This window comes from Passer montanus, unplaced genomic scaffold, assembly GCF_014805655.1.
Source record: "Passer montanus isolate IOZ18808 unplaced genomic scaffold, ASM1480565v1 scaffold106, whole genome shotgun sequence".
Taxonomy (NCBI): Eukaryota; Metazoa; Chordata; class Aves; order Passeriformes; family Passeridae; genus Passer; species Passer montanus.
The window spans coordinates 483,213-506,617 of NW_024357170.1; the positions used below are offsets into that span (position 1 = coordinate 483,213).

The window sequence follows — 23,405 nt, forward strand, 5'->3', positions numbered from 1 at the left end:
GGAGCAGCAGCAGCCCTGCGGGACCGAGCCCGGTGGCAGGGACAGCCCTCAGCGGCCGCCGCCGAGCCCCAGCCCCGCGCGGGGGGGGCGGGCGCGGCGCCCCCGGCCCAGCCGCTCCATAAAGGAGGCGGGCAGGGCCGGCCCGGCGGGAGGGTGCGCGCTCAGGGAAGAGCCGACACGAGTGGCGGGGGGGGGGGGCGGGGGGGGGGGGGGCGGCGCGGAGGGAGGGCAGCCCGGCTGCGGGAAGCGAGGCTCCGCGCTGGGACTGGTTCCTTCGCAGCCATTTTCCGTCCAACCAAACAGCCGATTTGCGGAGGGAGCCAACCAGGGCCGCACTGGAGGTTTGTGCCTGGCTCCGGCCAATGATTGGTAACCGGTTGCACTGCAGGCTCGAATGAAATGTCCGTCTCCCTCCCCGGGCCCCGGCGCTGCCGCCGCGCCGCCGCCGCGGGCACCAGGAAGTGCGGGGCTGCCGCCCCGGAGCGGGCGGACGGGCGGGCAAGCAGGGAGGGAGGGAGGCGGCAGCGAGGGGGGTGTCGGCAGGGGCGGCGGGGCAGCTGCCCGCACCGCTGTCCCGCTCTCTCCGCGGGGCCCTCCTCGCTCCGGCTCCATTTTGCGGCCTAGGCAGGGACGGGGGCAGCAGGCGGAGCTGCCCCGCGGCCGGCCGGCATCCCTCACCGCCGGCTGAGAAGCAGCGGGCACCCGCGGGGCGCACGGCCTCCCGCCACCCCTCCGTATCCGCGCTCGCTGCGCCCGGGGCCGCGGCTTTGTGGCGGCCGCGCCGGGCGGAGGGGGCTCCGCGCTCTTTGTGTCCCGCCGAGCCGCCTCCCCTCGCCGCGGGAGCGAGGGGCCGTGACCCCCACCACGCCCACGGCCCCTCGCCGGGCCCAGAGTCGGGTAGCGGCGCTGCAGCGGCCCGGTCCCTTCTCCCGGTCCCCCCCGCGCCGTTGTCGGGACCTAAATTTCCTGGAAGGCTTGGCGGTATTTTGCAGGGATGAGGAGCGTAGGGTGAGGCCCCGGGATGTGGTGCCATACCCGGCTGGGCATGAGAGGCCTTGGAGGGCTGCGCAGGGGAAGCGCCCGGCCGGCCCCGGGCAGGTGCGGGCAGCGCGGCAGTCACAGCCAGGGTGACCGACAATAAAGTTGCTGATTAACTGAGGACTCGTCGTCTTGTGCCATTTGTAAACAAGGGGTCACGGTAGACGAGTTGCCTCTCGATCACACGCGAGCTGGGTGCCAGGAAGGCTCGGAGGCTGTCGGTGTAAGTAGGAGGGTGTCCCCCTCGCCCCAGCGCTAGCTGCGTTTGCATCGTTGAAGGGCATGAAATCAGGAAATGGGATCGATCGGCTCGCAGTGGCACAGAGGCAGCTGTGTGGCTGTCCTGTGGCACACATGACAGATGGGAGAGAGACGGGACCCTGCCATAATCAATGTCTGCACAACTTTTCGGTGTGTGGGAGGTGTTCTTGGGCAGACCTGTGTGTGCTAGCCACTGTGCTGCCTCCAGAAATTATGTAGTTGGTGATGCTGAAGAGTACTGTGGAGGTTATTCACAGACAATCCTATCAGAAAACCACAAAAACTCCTGTGTTCTAGTAACGTTTCTGTGGCTATGATATATATTCTGCAGTACAGCAGCAGTACAAAATCAACTTCTAGCTTTACCAATTTCTTTGAGGCTTAACCAAAAAGATTTTTTCTGAAAAGAACTGTCAGGTAAAAGCTACCTAGTGTGCTTGGGTTGCTTTTGGGATGGCAAAATTACTGATAACAACAATCTGAACATTTTTAGACAATGAGGAACACAGAAATCTGTGTTCCAGCCCATTCCTTGACCCTATTACATGTAATAACCTTTCCTTGGCATGTTGGTAGATGGCAGTTATTGTCAATGAAAAAAAAAAAATTCGGCTTTCTCAAAAGAAGCTCTGGCAAAATGATCGGAAAAAGGAAAATGGCAAACACCACTTCGGGCAGTATTCAGAGTCTGGCTTTAATTGGCTTGCAGGAATGGAGAAATATATAATCATTAGCATACTGTTCCTAAACAATAAGCTGGTGGTTGCTTTCTTTTTTTCTTTGCTTATGTGGCCTGTGGCATGACAGTTGCAGTGTAAAGGCAAGATCTATCTAGAGTTCTGTAGGACACCCAAGATGGCTCAGTTGAGCCCTTCTGAGGCCTGTGTGAGTTTGGTGCTGTGCATTGAGCAGGTGATATACGTCGTCTTGGCTGCTGGCATTTACAGCTATGGCATTATACTGGGAGAAGTTAGGAGCACTGCGTGTTACTCTTTAGACTTCAGGATTTGACAGTCACAGCAGTTCAAAGCTTAACACTTATTTGTGGTAATAATTACATGAAGGAGGCAATGTTCAGAAATTGAATGAAAAATAATGTTTAAGATAATGTCAAGATATGAAACATTAAACACTGAAACTTTGAAAGTCTGGTGCCTTGTTTTGTCAACATTTAAAAAAGGTTTGTAAGGTTCTTCCTTTAGTGCTTTCAAATATAAATCTGATGTTGCTCCACCTTTAAAATTTTGCTTAGAAAGAAACTTGACTATGTACTGAGTTTTGCAGTAGTGTTTTGAAGAAACTTAGTATATGGAAATTGATGTTTTAGTGGCAGGATGCTTGTAAAAAGAGCAAAACATGGCTATATGTGCCCATAAACAATATGGGTAAATAATATTGATAGAATAAAACCAAGTGTCAGCAAATCCAGTAGTTTTGGCCAAAAATAGGCTGGTCTGAAGCTAGGTCAGTCTGCTCTGAACTAGTTTTGTAAAACTCTTACTTGCCCTGTTGCTTGAGAGGAAAAAAGCTGCTTGGCATACTTGAGTTACTACCTCAACAAAGGAAAAATAGCCTACTTTAAAATGTTCTTCTAAAAGGAAAAAGACAGGATTTATGGATTGCTGCTTTAATAAACAGATAAGCTTAGTTTTTTACAAAAAATACTAGAAAAGTATCAAAAACTTACTATTGAAAGGTAATATGGGGATTTCAGTCAGGTTGCTGAAGGACTGAGGTTCTAGTGCAGTGTGTTCAGCACTGCTTTCTTTTTCCAGCTTCTGCAAAAGCAATTAAACTGCCTCCATTCCTCTGCTCATCTTGTTTATTTTCTCCTCCAGCTTCTCTCTTCTACTGCCAAAAAAGAGAAAGTGTGGAAACTCCATTTCTCCTGCGTCTGTATCACTGACCCTCTCCTTCTTGATGTGAAAATGCATGAGGTATTAGTCCAGCCATGTATATTGGAGCTAACAGTGCTTGTGGATATTAGCCAGCCTGGGAAGGAGCCACCAGCTGCTCTAGCAGAGCTGGAGGGGCCTGTGGTCAGTGGCACTGGGGCTTGTGAGATAAGACATAAAGTTGATAGAGTGTTACATGGAGTGGGAAGGTGTAAAGGTGGCAGTGCCTTCTTTGGATTTCATAAGAGAAAGTTTCCTCCCCATGGGCCAGGGGAAGGATTCTGGTACAGCCCAGATGCTAATGAGACTTGGTGACACTGTCTGGTCCTCTCAGCATCAGTCTGCTTTTCCCTGTGTTATTCTGCTGTGGGGGAAAACACTGAATGTAAGGGATTAGAGACACCTGAGATGGAGAGAGAGTGCAGCATCTGGTTTTGTTCTAGCCATGTGCGAAGGGGTTTAGCATTATATTTTTGTGTGTCTGCTGGAACAATGTCCTGTGAATGCATTCACCAGTTGGTATTTCTTACATACCTGCAGGTGAGAATTTAGTGGGAAATCGGGGTCCCCAGAAGTCACTGAAAAATAGAAAGAAATAGGTGTATTTTTAATTGAAAAATTAACAGGCAAGGGTGCAGAAAGCTCAAATAAAACTCTGTGTCTCTGCTGTTACGTCCTGATTCACAGTTCTACATCTCTTGTGACAAGATGTGGCAAAATGAATGATGTGGTTACTACCTACAGCTTTAGCTATTGTTTCTGTCCTGCTTCTTTGGCAGGCATGACTGCATGAAACGTGTACCAAGTTCATTGCCTATCATTTTCTACTGTCCCTGTCATAGGGTAGCAATTTTGGGAGACAGGGTGAATAAATACCACATTAAATACTTCAATCACAAGAGGTTTTTTGTTTCCCTTCAAGAGGTCAGTTTGTAAGTCATTGCCAGATAACTTCCTCGTTCTGAAAACAAAAATCTTGTTTCTTCAGTTTTTTTTCTTCTTTGTTTTTCCTTTTATGCTGATCTAAGCTTTAGTCCCTTATCAGTGCTAGCAGGCTTGGGCTTGTATTCTTCTTTAGTTATAATTTAGCCGAGACACTGATATTGACTGGACTCTTAAGAGAACTTACAAGATTAAACAGGATGCAAGATTTACTTTGAGATACTGATGTTTTATTAGTTTAGTATAGACGTATTATAGGAACAGTCTGAGTTATGGGCAGCTGACAGTAGCAAATTTTTTTAAGCATCCTCAAGAATATTTATATCAAATGTCAGTGTAAACATGTGTGTTCACTCATGTGCATCTTATCACTGAACCTTCTTTGATGCTCTTGAACTGTTTCTCTTATATTTCTTTGGTTAATTTCCATGCATCAAGTAGTTTGTATATCTCTAGTAATATTATTTTTTTATTGGAGAGAGAAAAACCAAACAGAAAACGACTATCAGAAAGCATTGTGCTGCTGCTCTGTATTCAGATTTTTCTTTTGCAGTGTAGTGTTGAATGTTTATGTCCTGTACTTGTTTACTCTCCCTGGTTGTTGATAAAATCAGATAGTGGCATGGTCATTTTAGAGACTGACATGTCACTTCTGATATACTTAGCTCTCTGTCTTGATTCAGTCCATGTGTATGCATAGAGGAACTTCAGTGTCTTCCTAGCACTGGAGCCTGAGGATAATGTACAACCTGTAGTAATTGCTTCCTGCAGTTATGCACTGCACTTGCTGCTGGAGGACTGAGGTGTTGCAAGCCCTCCCTCGTGTAATTTGGCAGCCACACAAAGGTAGGAGATGCTCTCATATTAAAAGGCACTGCAATGTTTGCATGCTGAAACTGCCATGCAAATGTGATGTATAATCTGCAAATGGCTACTTCTCCTTAAAGCAAGTTGTAACAACTCAGCAGTCTAAAGCAAAATCTGAGAGGAAAGCTCTTGCCCACCTGAACCTTTTAGGATTAGATCTCCCAGGATTTTGCCTGTTGTAGCATCTACTTCCATCTAAAGTAGTAGGTCTTCCTACTGAATGGGCCAATATAAGAACTGTTGGCCTTTAAGTCTCTCAGTGACTGCAGTTAGTGTATGCGAGGTGGTGTTTCTGTGCTATATTGGACTATTGCCTTTTCCAGGGCAACTTCATGGACACAGAATTTAGTTTGTGTCATGGTTTTGGAGGGGTTTTATTGGTTTTTTGGGGTGTTTGTTTGTTTAAAGGAGAGAGATTAATTAGCAACAGTGTAGTGAGAAGAGTGCTTTCTCATTTTCTGAACATTGTCAAGCTCAGCATAAGTTCTGTAACACATATAACAATCAGGTAATGTGGTGATTGACTGGAGTTTTGAACATCTGAAATGAAAACTGTAATGTGTGAGCATGTAACTGTTTGTTATGAGATGACTGGGATAGCAGTGGTCACATTTTCTTGCAAGGTCATGTTTGCCATCCATCGGGCTCAAAGAAATACTAGTAGGGTGACTTGGATGGCATATTAATTACAGTTGCTATATTCAGATGCCTGGATCTAGATTTGAATTGAATGACAACTCTGGCTGAAGTTCTTCCATCAACTTACTTTAATTGAAGTAGTGTGCTGAGATCCCCTCCCTCCCTCATGGCATGGTCAGCCGGGCTGTGGAAAAGGCTCGTGGGGCCAGCTCTGTCTGTGGTGGCCTTCAGGATGTGGCTGGAGAAAACCCTGAGTGCTCTGAGCTCAGAGCTGCCCTGCTTTTAGCAGGGGCTGGAGTAGAGACCTCCCACAGTCACTTCCAACATGAATTACCCTGTGGGCCTGGATCAGGACCTGGTTATGCTGAGCATTATGCAGAAGGGTGTTAGTGCTGTCCCTAATCTCCTGTCCCAGGGTTGTCCTGGCAGCTAAAAATCTTTCTTCAAGTAATACTGACAGAAGTAATTTCAGTTGATGTTAAGCTGTCAGTGCCTGTTTTCCTTATCTGAGTCAGACCTTTGGTTTTTTGTTGCAAGCCTTTTCCTGTCAATTTTGCTAATCGCTATTTTAGATTCATAGTGCTGATAAATGTCCACACAAATTCCCATTAATGGTGAAATAATACATCCTGTAAGTAGATCTGGAAATGTGCACACTGAAAAAAATAGAAACAAAGGTACTACCTTGAGGATGCATTAGTCTAATATGACCAAAATGTCTGTAGATGCAGCAGAGGTTTGAAAGAGATTCAAGCTCTTGTTATCTTTTGAAGGCAAGTGGGCTAATGAAAGCAAGGTGATTTTTTTATTTATTGCTAGGTCTTGGCAATAAAGATTCAGATGGAGTAGCCTGCAGGAGAGGTGAGCAGAAACCAGTTAGTTATCACATCATGGCAGAAATTTGAAGAATATTGCAACCCTGGAGGAAGGAAATAATTTATAAGAAATGTTTCACAGAAGATTAAAAAAAAAAAAGAGGGAAAGAAAGATCAAGGTGTTTAAAATACCTTGTACTGGGGCTGGTAAAGATTGAGATCCTGAATTAAATTCCAGCAGGGATCAGAGAGCCAGAACTGAGAAGAAGACTACCAGAAAACTCTAACTTAATTTTGGAAGTAGCTTTTGGGATTTACCAGACTACAATTTTAATTGTTTCAGAGTGCAGAAGGGAGAGAGAGGCACAATTCTCTTAATGATGTGTGATGTCAGTTCGGGTGATCATGGCATGCAGGATTGTGATATCCTTGCATTGTCATTACAGTAAGCTGAGTAAGGAAACTGCAGACCCTTTGGGAGATTGAAAAGCAAAGTTAAATCTCCCAACAAAGAATCTGCAAAATGTGGACAAAGTGAGTTTATGTGAAGGTTGCCACACAGAAGGTTAATGCCTAAAATACTGCCCTTCTTTTGGGTAGAGCTGCTGTGAAGGAAGTGAAGCTGGTTTACAAAAGCCCAGCAAAAGGGACCTGAAATTCTTTATAAAAGTGTGTGTAATATTCTGCGCAATGAAGAAGAGCTGGAATAGTCTTTTTCTCTTGAACAGCTCCTAAGGCTCCGTCCAGCTGTTGTTGGAATGTGAACAGCACTCGTCTTGTTTGTGCATCTGTGGCCACAAGCAAAGTACAGATTAGTGGGAGGTTAAATACTCATATTTCTGGGTAGGTGTAAAGATAACATGGCCTCTCTCTTTCTCTCTCTCTCTCTTTGTCTCTCTCTCTCTCTCTCCCCCTTTCTCTCCCTCTTCCTGGGTGTGCGAAAAAGTCAGATCTGTGGTCTCACTGACAACAACCATGTGATCCTTCAAAGACACCAAGGTACCCACACAGTGGGTGTGGGGTCAGTGAGTGAAGTCAGCTGGGCTCTGCCTCGCCAGGGGCCGTGTGTGTAGCTTGTCAGTAGGAAGGAGGGAAGCACAAGCTCTTTTGGCTTCCCTTTTTCTCTTGGCATTTAAGTTACCTATTAAACTGTGACCACCCCCATCTCCAAACCCTCATGAAGAAGTCTTCTTGTTGGCCACCACATCAGAACCTTTAAAGAAGAGCACGTAAGGATGCCCAAAGAGTGAGGCAGGGCAGGACCAGGTAATGCTAGAATGTGACTCAGAAAGCACACAGGAGTAACTGATGTCTCGGGGAGGATGAGGGTGCAGAGCTGGTCCCATGGTCTGGCTAGAAGTTTGTCAGTGGGCTTGACAAACCAACATGGAGTGTAAAGGTGAGTGAAGGATGCATTCTGTGTAGGAACTAATAGGTAAAGCATTCAGAGAACAGGGGGCTGTAGATTTTGAGGATTGGTCAGAGACACCTTACATGTTCTGGTTAGACTTTCATGGGAGCTATGTGCTAGATAAACCAAATGATTCTGTGCATAGCCTGTGCCTCTGGCTGAGTTTTTTGAAAATCCTCATAAAACAGTTGAACTATTTCCACTGTCAGTAAAACTCCTTAATGACAGTGGGGATACTGTTCTCCAATAGCAAAATATTTATGCTTTGTATAAAGGGATCGTGTCGTTTGTGCTGGGTTTGAGTAATAGCTGCACTTAGTGATGTAACAATCACACCTGAAAGGTTTCCTTCTTCTGGTTGTAGATGGATGGTGACAGCTCCACAACAGATGCTTCTCAGTTAGGAATTGCTGGAGATTACATTGGTGGCAGTCACTATGTCATACAGCCTCACGATGGTAAGAAGTGAGAGAGTAAATGCTACTATTTCTCTGTGAACGTGTGTATACATATATTTCTTCCAGTACTTGTATCATTCTCTGCTATCTTCTCTCAGGCTAAGAATTTGCCATTGTTTTTGTAATGCCTCACTGTATAAAGCATTTTCTGCAGTCTGAAGGCGGGAGGTTGGATTTCTTGATGTTGGCACAGAGACCTTGAGGGGATAACAAAAAAATTGACCTTATAGGAAGCAGTTTGTATTTTGACGTGGCATTAATAATGGTTGTTGATCAGCAGCCATGTACACTTCTGTGCATAATGTGATAAAATGCTATCTTTATAAAGGTATCCTGATATTGCATATATTTTAAAAATTATTTCTATGATGTTAAAACACTGTGCTTTCAAAGGTCTTCATCCTTCAATATAAGACTTTAAACTGAATTATTGCCTGCTGTCTATCAAATACAATTTCTGTTAACTTTTCTTCATTTCATTAGACACAGAAGACAGCATGAATGATCATGAAGATACTAACGGCTCAAAGGAGAGTTTCAGAGAACAAGATATATATCTTCCAATTGCAAATGTGGCAAGGATAATGAAAAATGCCATACCCCAAACAGGAAAGGTAATACTGTTGTCTGGTAAAGAAAGTGTGTTAATGAGTTTTATTCCTTCCTCTCAGTGAACTTGAGCTGATTAGAACAAGATATTTTTCCAAATAATGCTGGTTTATTGAAGAAAAGCGTTATAAAATGAAAGGGAAAAAAGCCCCAGGAGCAGGAGGTGATTGAGACCAAGCCAATTTTTCTTAGATTTCTCAAAGCTTATCGTATCTTCAGATGTGTTCTCTGAAATTGTCATAAAGGATCAGACTTGATGATAATCACTAAGAATATTTTCTATGCAATTCTCTTGAGAGATTTAGTCTGCTTTCATTGAGGTGCATAAAATTTGGAGTAAGTGAATAATATAAGTGGCTGAAATAGAAATTCAGTACTCATCCCGAAGGAGAGAGAATGGTTAGCCTTCCATCACCTGAATATTAACATACCCAAATGCCAAAGTGACCTAAGAAGTCTGCTTTATATCGTGGAGCAGATAAGGCCAGATATTGAAAGCCTTATTTATTTCTTACTTCTAAGAATAGACTTTTTAATCCATTCTGCTGAGCTGGTGATTGTATAAGTACTTCATCATTCTAGCGGTTTATCTTAAACCTTTGCAGGGCTCCTATGATTTGCTGTTTCTCTATTGCATTCCAATACAATTCCAGCCACAGTAACATTTCCTCCAGCTAAAATTGATCTCTCTTTTTGGAGATCACTCTAAATAGAAGCAAGACATAATTTACTCGCATCTGCTTGTATTTTCATAGTGTTCAGGGCTTTCTGGAGATCTGGATGTTACATTTATAACTTTGCTGTGAAAAACTGTACCCTAGTCCATATTGTCATAAATGTTTAGTGATCAAGATGAGATTTTTCTTGAGAATTTAGCATATGGGATGTGGAGCTATCTTGAAAGATCAGGATGATTTTTTTGTAAAAAACTGCGAGGGAAGCTGCTGACTGATGACTTCTGAAAATCTCACCCTACGTGTCTGAAAATATCAGAGGAGCTAGTGAAGACTCTGCACACAGTGACTGCTTCAATTTTTCAGGTTCTTTTCATGTGAAGAATAAGAATCTTAAGTATTATTATCTTCTTGTTGACTTCTGTCAGCTTCCCAAGTAATCATGAATAATACTTGCTGTAATTTTAAGTCAGGTAAATGACTTTTGTCCAGCTGAAAACTGTAATCAAATTTACTTACTTCATTCTTGCCAGGGGCATATGTTGCTTCATTTGAATTCTCATGTGGTATATTTATACCAGAATACTAAAGCATTAGAAAGGCTTACTGCTAGGTGTATATTCTGGTCCTTGAATCTAGGCAGGATAAAAATACTTGTCAGTGCTGAATTTGTTGGAATGTGATGGGGTAGGGTTTCTTAAAAAGGTCTCTTAAAAAGAAGAGGAAATGGGCTGTGACATTGTAATGAACAAGTTTGAAGAAACATAGGTAAGCAAAGCAAGAAGCATCTGTGTGTGAAAGCCTGTATAGAAATTAGGACTTCAGAAGATCCTGGCAGTTGGCTGAGCTGCTTGAAATAGTAAAACCTGGGTAAAATCACATTGCAGCTGGTCTTGCGTAGAGGAGTGAGGCCATCCAGTGGTTTGCTGTGCAGGTGTTACCATTGGGTTTTGGGATGTTTCCTCTATTATCTGTTCTACTCTTTGGGGGGTTTGTGTTGCCTAAATGGGTTTTGGGATGTTTCCTCTATTATCTGTTCTACTCTTTGGGGGGTTTGTGGTGAGTTTTTTCAAGTCTTGTGTATTCATTAATGATTTTATGATACTTATTTCCTTACTAGATCGCTAAGGATGCAAAAGAATGTGTACAAGAGTGTGTAAGTGAATTCATCAGCTTTATAACATCAGAAGCAAGTGAGAGGTGTCACCAAGAAAAAAGAAAGACCATCAATGGAGAGGATATTCTCTTTGCCATGTCTACCTTGGGGTTTGATAGCTATGTTGAACCTTTGAAGTTATACCTCCAAAAATTCAGAGAGGTTGGTGTATATGGTTATTTGCTCATTTATTTAATCTGCTGGTGTTTATCCTTAGCTCTCTGTTGTTGTAACTATAATGGCTAACTTTCACAGTATCTCACAGCTCTTGGTCAGGGAGTAAAATAATGTTTAAAAGTATTCTAGAGAATGTCAAGAGAAAAAGGAGGAAGTAAGCATTTTGATTAGACTTGCTTATTCAGAGTAGTTAAAGCTTTCAACTGAATAAATTCTCTAATATATGTGGTAGTAAATTGCTCTGCTCTTTAAGGTTCATATTACGAATGTTTAATTGGATCTTTGGGCTCAGTCAGTATGTACTGACTGCATCCTCTGAGGAACTGGCCTCATGCCTATTGTTTGTCTGGACTTCAGGTCTGCACAAGAAAAAAAACTGTTTTTCTCATGTTGGAATAATGATTCACATGGAAAGCCATTGCTTCAGTGGGGTTTTTTAAATTATTATTTTAGCCTGTCCCTCGATTTGCTTTTGATATATAGTTCATGCTAGGTATGTGATTCAAATCAGTTAATTTAATTTAACCCTTCTCTAGCAGAAAGTGACTTTCTTCCTTTCAACAATTTAGACCTATTAAAAAAAGGAAGTTGCTTCTCCTTGGGTTTTTTGTTCTGGTCTGCCTTCCCTTGTCTAAATTGGCAGAACAGTAGATAAGGATGTTCTTCTGAGTTTCTTTGTTTTGTAAACCTAAGATTTTTTTAGTTCAGACTTGCTAACAATATTTGTTTTGCTGACAGCACTTGAAGCTTCCTCTTCCCAGAAGGTCATTTGCTGGATAACTGAGTAACAGGAGGTGTAATGTAAAGTTGGAGTAGAGCTGTGTGCTTTTTCCAGTTTTGTGTAGCAGTTGCACATGCTGTGATAGGGCTTTTAAAAAGGCAAGTATTGCCTAACTAGTTCCAGTTCCTACTGAATAAGTCTGAAGTGGGTCTGTGATACTTTCATTCTTAATTGACCATTTTTGCAGATTATAGATGCTGTGGTAGCAGAGTAGTTGGATTGGATTTTAATTGCATGGATGGGTTAAACAGCTTTGCTCATCAGTTTTAAATCTCCATTCCAGCAAGGGTGTCTTCAGGGTGAAATACTTCAGTTTTCTAACTGAGTATTTTGTCTGCAGCAAGCAGTTGCAGAGAATCTTTTTTTATGCCCACATTATTTTTCTAGATGTTCTTATGTAATAGCATAGAGCATCAAACTTCAAACTTGTAAAACTGCATGCAGATGACTGGGGCCTTGGCTTTCTATGCTGATATCCTTTCTGGCTGTAGTCCTTGATGAAAAGAAATTCCACATCTTGGTTTTAAATGCCAGCTCTTAGTTTATGGTGATGCTGCTTGTGTGTGGTTGGTAAGCAAATGTTGCACATTCTTGGTAGGTGAGATTCTGTGATTTCTTGTAAATTCTCCTTCTGGATTACCATAGATTTTGAACTTTCTGCAGAGGGTGAAAAGCCTTTCTTAGAACCATACAGTCCTACTTTGCCAAGTTTTTTGTTTCAGGAATATGGCTAAAATAAAAAACACTCATGTAATATGCACATTCTCAAATCCCTTAGAGTTTTAACAGTTCATGGGATTTCAAGCTCCAGCTGTTGCACTGTAACTCTTCTGCAAGTTTCAAACCTTGGCTAGAGCTCCTGGGACTTGAAAAAAATCTCAAGCTTTTTTTTTTGCTCTCTCTTCTTAGGCAATGAAAGGAGAAAAGGGAATTGGGGGAACAGTTACAACTGCAGATGGTCTAAGTGAGGAGCTCACAGAAGAAGCATTTAGTGAGTAATACTTTTTAATTTATCATGTTATTACTACAGCTTTTATAAATAAAGCACTTCTGTCAGGCATCAGCATTCTTACTTGAGGAATATATCCTGGACTAATTATAGCTCATGTCAACTGTGGGAAATTCGTAAATGCATATATTAGTGCTTGTATACACTTAAACACAGGTTGTAATGAAAGGTGCAAACCTTTTTTTTTCTTTTTCCCCAGTAGCTACATATTTAGGCCCCACCCATTCTACTTGCAAGACTCTTGGGGGGAAAAAAGTAAAATGAACTCCTCTTGGTGACTTGAGGAGCTCATCTTTGAGAAATGAGGTAGAGAAGAAAACCATCTTTGTCTAATTCTAAAGAATTTAATGTATCTTACATTCAAAAGAATGCACTGATTGGCAGCTCGAAGGTGTAGGGTGAGGAGTATCATGTGCATTCAGCATAGTTTTTCTTCCTTTTACTGTAGATTAAAGCCTTAGTTTTTTGGGATTTACACTGATTTTGTTGGTGCTGATTCTTGCATGTAGTCTCCACCTTGGCTTTTAAGTGTTACGGGCTGCTAATGTTGAACCTGATAGAAGAGGAATTGGGAAGCACAGCTCTAGTCTTATCTCCTGACAAGATTTAGTTTTTTAAGTACATGATAAAATCACTGGTAGACCACCAAACTAGCACAAATTCAAAGCCTGAGGACTAAAATGAGCTATTCAGGATTGGAAATACACTTTGTTCTCAGTTTGACTTTTGCTGCATAAAACAATGCAGTCTTCTTGGGTCTCTTCTAGCCTGGAAGAAGAGTTTTAAAACTGTCTGGAAATTAAGAATCTATATCTAAATATTGCAAGGGTCCCTTGTAATATTTAGATTTAGATTCTTAATTTCCAGACCTTGGAGCCTCAGAGTGCTCTTTGAAAAAACTTAGGTTGCTGTCATTTGAAAAGAGCAACTTTAGAAATGTCCTCACAGGATTAAGGGTGCAAAGGAGATGTTGCAGTATTAAAGCAAAGTAAAAAATAGGGTTAAATAATTGATCATGTCAAGTGCTGCAGGTATTTCCCTCCACAGGGCCAGCTATCACTCTGTCTGGAATGAGTGATGGTGTCACTGCAGCAGTAGCAGTGATAGCTGTGCTTCTGTGGCATAACCCCCAGCTCTTTGTGGTGGCCTCATGCCAGGGCTGGGTCAGGGACTGTCCATTAAGCTGTGTTGGATGTGGAACGTGCACTTTGAAGGGCAGTAAATTTTGGACCTGCCAGAGCCACTCTCACTAATCTTAATGCTTCTCTTAGCCTGCAACTGAAGCAATTGAAAATTTGTTCAATGAAGGAGGAAGGAAAACAAATAATAACAACCTCAAATAACCAACCAAAAATCTAATTACAAAACCCTCAAGCATCAGCTTTCAAATGAAAACTGTTAGGATTATGCTGTGCTTTCAGAATTTGTATTGGTTATACATCTTGTTTATATTTAGTAACTACATGAACAAAGCCTCATTATTTGTGTCCTACCGGGAAATGTGCTACAGTGACAACCTACAGTATGAGAGTTGTGCTGCTTTGCTTTCAAATAGCAGTTGTAAGGCACCTACTCTGAGTGTGAGAGCTCCAATTACATGTTGTGAAGGTCTGCCTTGGAGCATCACTCCCTGTGTTTCCTCTCGGTATCTCAGAAGTACTTTTTACTCCTTTTGTTGGCCTCCCCTTTCCTCTGTGAAATCAGACTCTTCTGTGTGCCCTGAAGGAGGTGCTGAAGTTGACCAGTACAATGTCAGGCTCTAGCAGTGCCTTTTATTTTTTGTCATTGTCTGTTCCTATTGTTCTCTTTTGCCTTCCATGAGACTTCCATATTATGGAGTCCCTGATGGATCCCAGTTTATAAAGCAGTACAATGATTTAATTGAGTTCCTCCCCCATGGCTATGCTCAAGTGCTAACTTTGTGTTTAAACTAACTGAATTCTCCAGGCTTGTTGGGGTACTGAGCACTGGAGATGGCCTTTTCAGTGGTCAGGGTGGTGAGCTCCACTCCATTTGCCTGTGTGCAGGTTTCGACATTCTGCTTAGCCTCAGAGCAAAATCAAGTTGGATTTTTTGTGTTTTTTCTGAATGGGAATAAACTTGTTCACTTATAACACTTGGTAACAAGTGTGACTATACCAGTGTAGGGTAGTAACTCAGGAGATTAATGGCTCTGTAGTCCTGGAGTGGATCATAGTTATTTAAAGGTGACAAGACACATCAAACAAGGCTCTGTATATCAAGCAGTTCCTGCCTAATGTTTTTAAAATGCTCTTTCTTTCAGCTAACCAGTTGCCAGCAGGCTTAATAACCACAGATGGCCAACAGCAGAATGTTATGGTCTACACAACATCATATCAACAGGTATGATCCTGTATCTTGTCCTCTACTCTCCCTTCTGCTGCTAAAATCCAAACAATAGTTCAGCTGCTCTGTTCTGAAATTTGAGAATTAATTGTATTTGGTTCTTTGGTGGTGGCTATCATGCCATTCCAACACTGAGAATTCATGGCTGCTTTGCTGTGAACTGCTCTGCAGCTTCAGAAAATGTGCAGTGGAATGTAAGCTTGCATTTTCTTTCTCTAGATCTCTGGTGTTCAACAAATTCAGTTCTCATGATTTTGAAGAAAACTTTCCATCTGGGAACACGACACAGAAAACCAGTACAACTCTAACGAAGAGGCAGTTTTAATGACTGGTGAAGAGATTTATCTCTTTGTATATTAAATAGCTGTAATGTAGCTACCAGAAGCTTGACTAATTGAGGTGTGAGTTCTGACTCAAATCTTTTTCATGATGATTTTAAAGAAATAATTGGATTTTAAAGGTATTAAAGTATTTTTGTTTTGTACAAGAGTTTGTTGCTCTGTATAACTCCTGTATGCATTGTATATTGCAATTTATTACTGTCAGAGATTTGTAGACAGTTTCTTATTTTCATATTGAATCATGTTACTTTTGTAATTCAGGTAAACAGCTGGGTTAATTCATGTTTACCCTTTGAATAAAATTGTAAGGGTAAAGTTCATTTTTGAATGCAAGTTGCCTTTATTATAAAGATTGAGTTAGTCTTGATTTTGTAACTTGTCTTGCATGACAACTTCAACTAACTTGACATGTCAGCTTATTTATTGAGATTTTGAAAGGGACTTTTTCCTCATGAAACTAGCAGCTCAAAAGAATTGCTACAATTGTTTTTTCTAATGTAACTTCTGAATTTAAGGTTAATCAAAACCAATGAATGCTCTACTACATTTGGAGGTTTAGAGCTTATCAACAGTGTTAATGAAAGCACTGACTGTGAGATGCAGGTTTTCTTTTTTTAAATTTTTTTCAGTTGCATTAACTCTCTCCTTAGACTTACTTTGATACTTTTAAGGTAGTCTTTCTGCTATTGAAATAACTCCTCCTTTTTATGTATGGCTTTTAGAATCCCAAGCTTAGAAACCCAAGGGTAGGGGAATTTTATAGTCCTTGTGGTAAAAGATCTCATTTTAACTTTTTACTGAAATGTTTTAACGTTTCTTGTGAGCCTGTGGGAACTCAAAAGTGGTAGTGACTTTGTGTCTGGGCTGCGTGTTGTGTGGGTGTGTATGTGCATGAGTGGCTGACAGCTGAACAAGTGATACAAATCTGAAATGGAAGACAGACTTCAGGTTTGCTGTCTCTTCCCTGGTTTTGCAATAAATTCTACCTAGGTAATGTAGTTCTGTATATTTAGTGAGCTGTTCTTGGTAACATTGCTGTTTCTTTAATAATTGGGTGGGTAATTTTGGTGCCAAGTCTTAGCCTATTAGGATGGGGTGGGGGTTTTAGTAATATCTTACTCAGACTGGATTTTGGGACCTTCCGTATTTTTACTATTTTCAGTGGACTGAAATGTAATATATTAATTATCTTTCCACATAGCTGTTATTAATTTAAGCAAACCACACTTTGAAACTTGATTGAAATATGATTTCTTGCTTGTTTTGTCTTTCCTTAAAAAAAAAAAAAGAATGAAAAGTAACAGTTCAATATTGGGAAATCAGCATAACCTAAGATATCCCAGCTCTTTAGCTAAACAAAAACTTCATATGCAGATTTGAGCAGTGTTTCCTACCAGTCAGCATCCTGCTGGCAGAGCCTCTGGAGGCGATCCAGTGTGTTCTGGGCAGTCTGCATGGATGTTCTGGGCTTTGTGGCAGCCTGTCGTTTAGCAGCTATGAATAAATGGAGTTTCTCATTAAATGTAAAACTGAATAACACAATCCCTACAAGAGCCCCTTCTGTTTGTATTCCATTTATTTCAGGCCAGCGTAGCCTGTTCTTGCTGTTCCCAGATTTGCAATGGAAAAAAGCTGTGATACCAACTAAGGAGAAGCTAGGAAAGATTTGGCATTTTGATGTATAGAAAGCAGGTTCAGGTGATCCCACACACTTGCTTGAAACAGGCAAAAGTTTTCAGGCTCCCCTCTCTGCTGTGAGTTTAGGTTAAAAGTGTGTTAAGTTTGTGGTTTATACTCCATCATGTGAGCAATGAAGCTGATATTTAGTTTTTCCTTTTTCTTTCTTCTCCCCTCACCCTCTGAGGGCCAGGGACAAAACTGCATAACTTCTCATTCTCTTCCTGAAACTACAGCAGTAAAAGTAATAGTACAACACTTTGTTCCATGTCTCTCTGAAACCTTTCTCCTAATAAAAGTTTGCAGGGTACTGTAGCCATGGTACACCAAATAAAAAAAAATGTGGTCTGAAGAAATACTTGCCTAATTTTATTAGTAGCAGCACAACCAGTGCATTCTTTATATTTGTTCAACAAATCTGTGTTCTCATTTTGCTCTGTTTGGGTGTTTACAAGTAGCTAAAACCTGAACCAAGAATGACCATTCTTGCTACATCTCATCTGCTTCTACAAAATTCCTGTCTTTGGTCTTCTGAATGTTTTTTTTTTGAACTAAGGTACCCCCAAACTGAGCTTGAGTTTGAGGCAGCTGTGGCAGCGTATGTTAAGACTTGGAAAAGCAGTCATGTTCAAAGATCTTTTTCCAAGAAGAGTGATTTTTTTTTAGGTGCCTTTTCACAACACAAGCAAGTTTTACCACAGCAATTTTTTGAAAAATGCATTTTTGTGTAACTTGATCCTTCTGGTATTTCTTTATAGGGTGCTTTTGGTGTCTTTATAAGCACAGAATTGCTGTTATCTCTAGTCCAAATGCAATTATGAGAAAAGCTAATTTAGATGGTGTTCTTCTACATCCCATTTTCATTACAGGCAAAATGGGAACTGAGGCTCTGCCTTTCCCAGCCTTGTTGATGTACATATGCATTGTTAGCTATTTTATTTATTCCTCCCTTCTGATCTCTACTGAATGCTAAAATATGTGGCTGTATGGTGTAGCCAGAACACAGATGGAGTTCTGGTGTGAGGTGGTATGTCCTAAACACCTACTGCCCCATGCTTGTCTGACTGTAGCTAAAAATCAGCCTGAATTCTATGGGCTGTTCTTTCAAGAGCTGTCTTCCTTGAGCTGCACTCTGGATCACTCTGAATGCTGTGGAATGATTCCTGTTGCAGAATTTGAGGGTGATGCTCATGAACATGTTGTAGGCATGGAGAGTTGATTTCTGTCTAGCCTTTGGGAGGAGAGGAAGCATACGGGCAACTGCACACACAGAAGAGATTGCTGAGTGCAGAGCAAGGGGCAGAGCCAAGAGCTAGTCTTTTCCCCAGCACCTTGCTGTCATGATAAGGCCTGGCAGCAGCTTTGCTTATAGCTATAATATTCCTTATTTTGCAGAGCTCTGTGTGTGATTAATGGTCCAGTTAAATCACGGAGATTCGCTGCCTCAGTTATATTTACAGCAGTAAGACAACTTGCCTTTAAGTCACTGCATTACCAAATGGTGCAGGCTTGATGGTTTTGGGGTTTGATTTGTACCAAATAGAAGAAAGGAAGTTTTTCACTGAAACTAGGTGTGAATTTTGTGTCTGTAGATGAAAAAACCTCCAAAGCTGGATGTAGATTCTAAGACAAGTAATGCTATAAGGAAACTATATATGCAGTCCTATAGAAAGACGTTTGATAATGTTAACTCTAATGGTTCCTCTTATTTTTCCCCTGTTGCACTGGTTTGGTGAAAAGAGCAGTGGTGGGAGGGCGCCTTTTGCATGTGGTACACAGTAAGACATGGACCTAGTTGAAAACATCAACCAATTTTTCTTCTTTGAAAATCAGATATGCTGTTGTGGCAAAATAATTCACACTTTCACCCTTTCAAAGGCTGAAAAATACATTTAAGCAACCAAATATTGATCTGTTTACCTATTGATTTGTGAAATTGGCATGGTAATGGACTGCAATGTTACTTCTGACCCTCAGATGTAAAAGTTTAATGGGAAGCTCCCTGGAAACTGCCAGTTCAGCTTGCAGTGACATTCAAGGCCATGTGCTCTTGGGAGGGAGGGCAGTTTGCTGCTATGCACAATAGTCTCCAAATTGGTGCCAGCTGCACTGAGTTTATTAAATCCAAGTCCCCAAGGATGGCTGTGGAGGCAGGGCCAGAGTGATGCAGTGCACAGCAGGTCTGAGGGAGTCAGCTAGCCTGCTTTAAGAAATCTTCCAGGCAAAGTTCCAGGCTCATTTCCTGGAATATTTTACTGCAGTATACCAGGCCAGAGGGCCCATTTATCAGAGCAATGGCACCTGATTTGCTTATGTGTGAAAGAAAACTATTGAAGGTTTAAATCTGCTGGGCAGAGGAGCAGCCTTTGGGCTGTTAATTTAATGTGTGTGTGCCTGACGCTTACCCAGCCTGTACAGCAACATGAACAGCAAATAAAACCACCTCCAGCAGCACAACCAAGACTCAGTTCATGTGCAAGGGCCGTGTCACTCGAAATGCAGCTGCAGCTAAAACATTTGCAACAGTATATGCTATTCCTACTCTCTGCACCCTGGGGAAGACAGTCCAGCAGAGCCCATGTCCCAGCACTGTCAAGAGCAGCATGACGCAGATAAAGGATACTGGGATACACAAGTTTGTTTCTGCACTGTTCAACTCCTCCTTGGCCCCAGCCAGGAAATCCAAACCCACCAGACACCTGAACTCCCTGTGCAGTGTAACATCCTGGGAAAAGCAACCTGGTGAACAGGCAGATGCCAGGACCCAGCTGACAGGAAAAGCTAAGCACTGAGGGAGAAGGGGAAGGATCTGAAATCTCACCTCCAGCCAGCTGGAGAGCATTTCTGCTACAAAGAAACAGGCTCCAGCCCTCTGGGATGAGAACGTGGAGACTGTGGAGCCTGGGGAGGGCTGCAGCAGAGGATGAGTCTGCTCTCACTCTATCCAAAACCATAAGCAACAGCCACGTTTTACAAGCCAAGCAGCTGAAACTCATCCAAAATGTTTCTGGAGTAGATGCAGTGGGATCAAGTTCTGTACACACAAGAAGAAATATTGACAAAAACTGGCCATTTTATGTTGTCTGGCTTGACAGCTCTCATGTTGCTTCAGATGGCTGAAATGTACGTAGCTGAAATCTCAAGCTGTTAGATTGATATTTCAGGTTTTCTTTTTCAAGACAGTAATTCCAAAGAGTTGCTCCCAGACTAAACGCTTTCCTTCTGGAGCAGGCAGCATTTAAAATTAACATATAAAGTCTCTTTCCTACTCAGGCAAAATACAATGAGGAAATAACTAGGAAACTGCTGCTAAAAAGAAGAGTGGGATATTTGTTAATACTGCTCAAAGTTACAAGATAACTGCTTGTACTAATAACTTTTTGTTAAAAGAGACTTACCAGCACTGCATGCAAGAGTGATGGTTACTCTAAAAGGCAGTTAAACATTTAAAAGAGTGAATGGAAACAAAACAAAAAACAAGAGGATGCAAATGAAACCAACATTTTGGACTTTCTAGAAGGTATTGAACCTTCTAAAATGGCATATAGCCAGTGTGCCTCTTTTAAGAATTGCTTTGAAATAACTGTACATTGATAACTTCCATGTGTGGATAACAGTATTTTATAATTTCAACAGATACTGAAATAACTCTCTGAACACTAGGACACACTGAAATGCTTCATCTCCTTCTCTTCGAAGATACCACATCCAAGCCTAAGTTCTCATTTTAAGGAGCTGCTGTACCAACTTACCAATTACATCACATATTAAAAGCAGATGCTTGTTAGAGGCAAGAATCCCCTCAAAAAAAAACCCCAAAAATCAAACCAAACCAAAACAAACAAAAAAACCATACAAAAAAACCCAAAAAACCAAACAACCCCCACCCCCAACCAACCAACCAACCAACCAAAACCCCCAAAAACCAAAAAAAAAAAAGACCCAAAAAAACCAAAACAACGAATGACAGCAAACTAGGACCAATCCAAATCTGAGAGATATTTTTGTTGTTCCTGTCAGGACTGTAAACCAAACAAACACATTAAGTACTTTAGGCTTTTGAAGGATGTAGGGAACAGACCCAGTTAAAACTGACCACATTTACAGATGCCAGATTTTCACCACCTAGCATGAGGCAGATATAAGGAGATCTCTTGGGCCTCCCTGCCATCCTAACTCCCCTTCCAGGGGCTGCAGATGCTAGACATTCTCTGGCTGAGCCCCACCACCACTCAGTCATGCTGGGATCCAGCTGGGTGCCCACCCTACCCCCACCTGCCCCACATCATGGGCATTTCCTCTCTCTGGGGGAAGTGCTGGAGGTGCAGTATCCTAAACACTCTATGGATTAAGAGGAATTATTTTAAGCTCATCTTCCTGATAACTTTACGCTGAATTATTGAAATTCTAATAAAAAGGATCTCTACTTCCAGATCAGTGGCAAACACCTCAAAATGAAGATTTCACTACTGTTAACATAAGGAGGAACACATTGCCCAGACAGTGCCAGCAGTCAGTGCTCTACCCCTGTCCTGGGAATCTGGAAGTCCTTCAGTGTCAGAACTGGAAGCCACAGAATAAAAGCCCTGATGTTTAGCTCACTAGAAACGTTATAAAAATACCCTAGGGACCAGCTAATGCTACAAAGAAAAAAAAATCTGAGTTGTTTTTAAGACAAATTAATACAGCAAATTCAAATTTGCTTTCAATAGAAAATAACTCCTACTCTTAAAATCTTATTAACAGGAAGAAAACAGCAAGAGAGGATTCTTCACTGATGTTTTAGGCCTTCCCATTTGTTTTCCACTAATGCAAGCATTACAAACAAAGACAATAGTTAGGAACACAAAGAAGGAATCAATCTGGAGCAGACAGCTTTTAGCAGTTTCTCCTGTGAAGTCTCTTAAGGAGGTCTAGAAACAATCCAGTAGACCTTTCAGTTCACTTGCTCCTCTGCTCCCCTACTTCTTGCACCATGTACTGCTTATTCCCACAAGAGTTCCCTACAGTCAGCTGCCATAAAAGATGGTGTCATTTTGAGCAGAGCTGGACATGAACACAATTCAAATCCTTCGTAGGAGCGTTCTGAACAGACTTTGTGCTCACACATCTTTTTAAACTGCAACAAAGCAACACCAAACTCTTTGTCACTCATTGTCAGCAACAGCAACGTGACTCCTGTATAGACAGAGGAAATAACGTCAAAATTTCAGTTCAGAAGCCACAGCCTGCAAGGCACAAAGGCATGGAAGGGACTGAGTAATGGTGAGTGCACAGCAACGGCAGAAGGTGGGGCAAGGATATTGGAGAACCTCAACTACGGAAAAAGCTCATGAGGTAACCAAGAATTAACTTAGGAGACAATATTTATGAAAGAGTAATAGTATCATGACAGTGCTTATTATTAAACCCTCTTCCCAGTCTGAGAAATTTACTTACTCTCTGCATCAGAAATTCCAAGTTTGTACACATACATCTCTGAGAAAACAGACACACTTCAGTATTTACAATGTGTTTGATAGGACAACCACTTTATTACAAAGAACAAACAATGCTTCAAAATAAGACTACTCAACTTGTATTGTACAAAATGTCAGTTTCCTTGTAGAGGTCATTAAGTAACAGGCTGTAAGATTAAGTTCACGTCAAATTCGCTATCCTGAAATAATCAGATAACAACAGTAATACTTACAAATATATCTTCAGAGTTTATGGCATGATCATGTGCTCTACTCCAAACTACATTCAAAAGATATTGCTATAATTACTTTGAAAACACAAAGTGTAGGTTATTGTTCACTTCATTTCCACTTTCACAAGAACATTCTGAAGATGAAGCTGTAGCAGTGCCCCCCATAACCGGCACAACTGTGCTATGCTGACACAGTCACAACCTCCCTAAGGAGTTCAGTAAAACTAGACATTCCTACAATATGGATATAGTAATCTGCTAGATTTCAGCTTCTGTTACATGTCCTTTAGCAGTATCTGAAATAAATGGATAATGTGGAGTCTCAAAGAGCTGGTATCAACAGTCTTCTAAACTTTAAAATTGAACAATCAATATTTGTCTGATATCTAGTTGATAGGCAAACAGGTGGGATTTAGACATTATAAATACAGTTCTAAAAACAGACCAAAAAGTGTATTTTACAGTGTGTACCACAATTTCAGTTTAAAGTAAAACTGTGAGCAACTGAAGAGTTGCATATGATCACTATTCAACGTTACCAGACTTGGACAAAAAAGAGAAAGTGACATCTTATGTCAAGTCAGCTGAAGAAAGCA

The 23,405-nt window shown here is 41.5% G+C and overlaps 1 protein-coding gene across 3 annotated transcripts; it reads left to right on the forward strand.

Annotated features, from left to right (window-relative positions):
* The first annotated feature begins 204 nt into the window (after positions 1-204).
* On the forward strand, positions 205-17,473 carry NFYB (nuclear transcription factor Y subunit beta). 3 transcript variants are annotated; one of them, XM_039720765.1, is made up of 8 exons: positions 205-341; positions 3,138-3,236; positions 8,233-8,326; positions 8,810-8,940; positions 10,730-10,927; positions 12,633-12,714; positions 15,017-15,096; positions 15,319-17,473. In XM_039720765.1, the coding sequence occupies exons 2-8, from the start codon at positions 3,228-3,230 to the stop codon at positions 15,349-15,351; spliced, it is 627 nt and encodes a 208-aa protein (XP_039576699.1). In that variant the 5' UTR covers positions 205-341; positions 3,138-3,227; the 3' UTR covers positions 15,352-17,473. The 3 variants fall into 3 exon arrangements, with proteins under 3 accessions (XP_039576699.1, XP_039576707.1, XP_039576715.1); XM_039720773.1 differs by lacking the exon at positions 3,138-3,236; XM_039720781.1 differs by lacking the exons at positions 205-341; positions 3,138-3,236 and adding an exon at positions 1,106-1,261.
* Positions 17,474-23,405: the final 5,932 nt, after the last annotated feature.

What these genes read in the sequence shown, in the direction of transcription:
- NFYB (XM_039720765.1), top strand. An exon ending in TGTCATACAGCCTCACGATG is followed by an intron (nt 8,327 to 8,809) that starts GTAAGAAGTGAG and finishes TCATTTCATTAG; the next exon opens with ACACAGAAGACAGCATGAAT. An exon ending in CCATACCCCAAACAGGAAAG is followed by an intron (nt 8,941 to 10,729) that starts GTAATACTGTTG and finishes TTTCCTTACTAG; the next exon opens with ATCGCTAAGGATGCAAAAGA.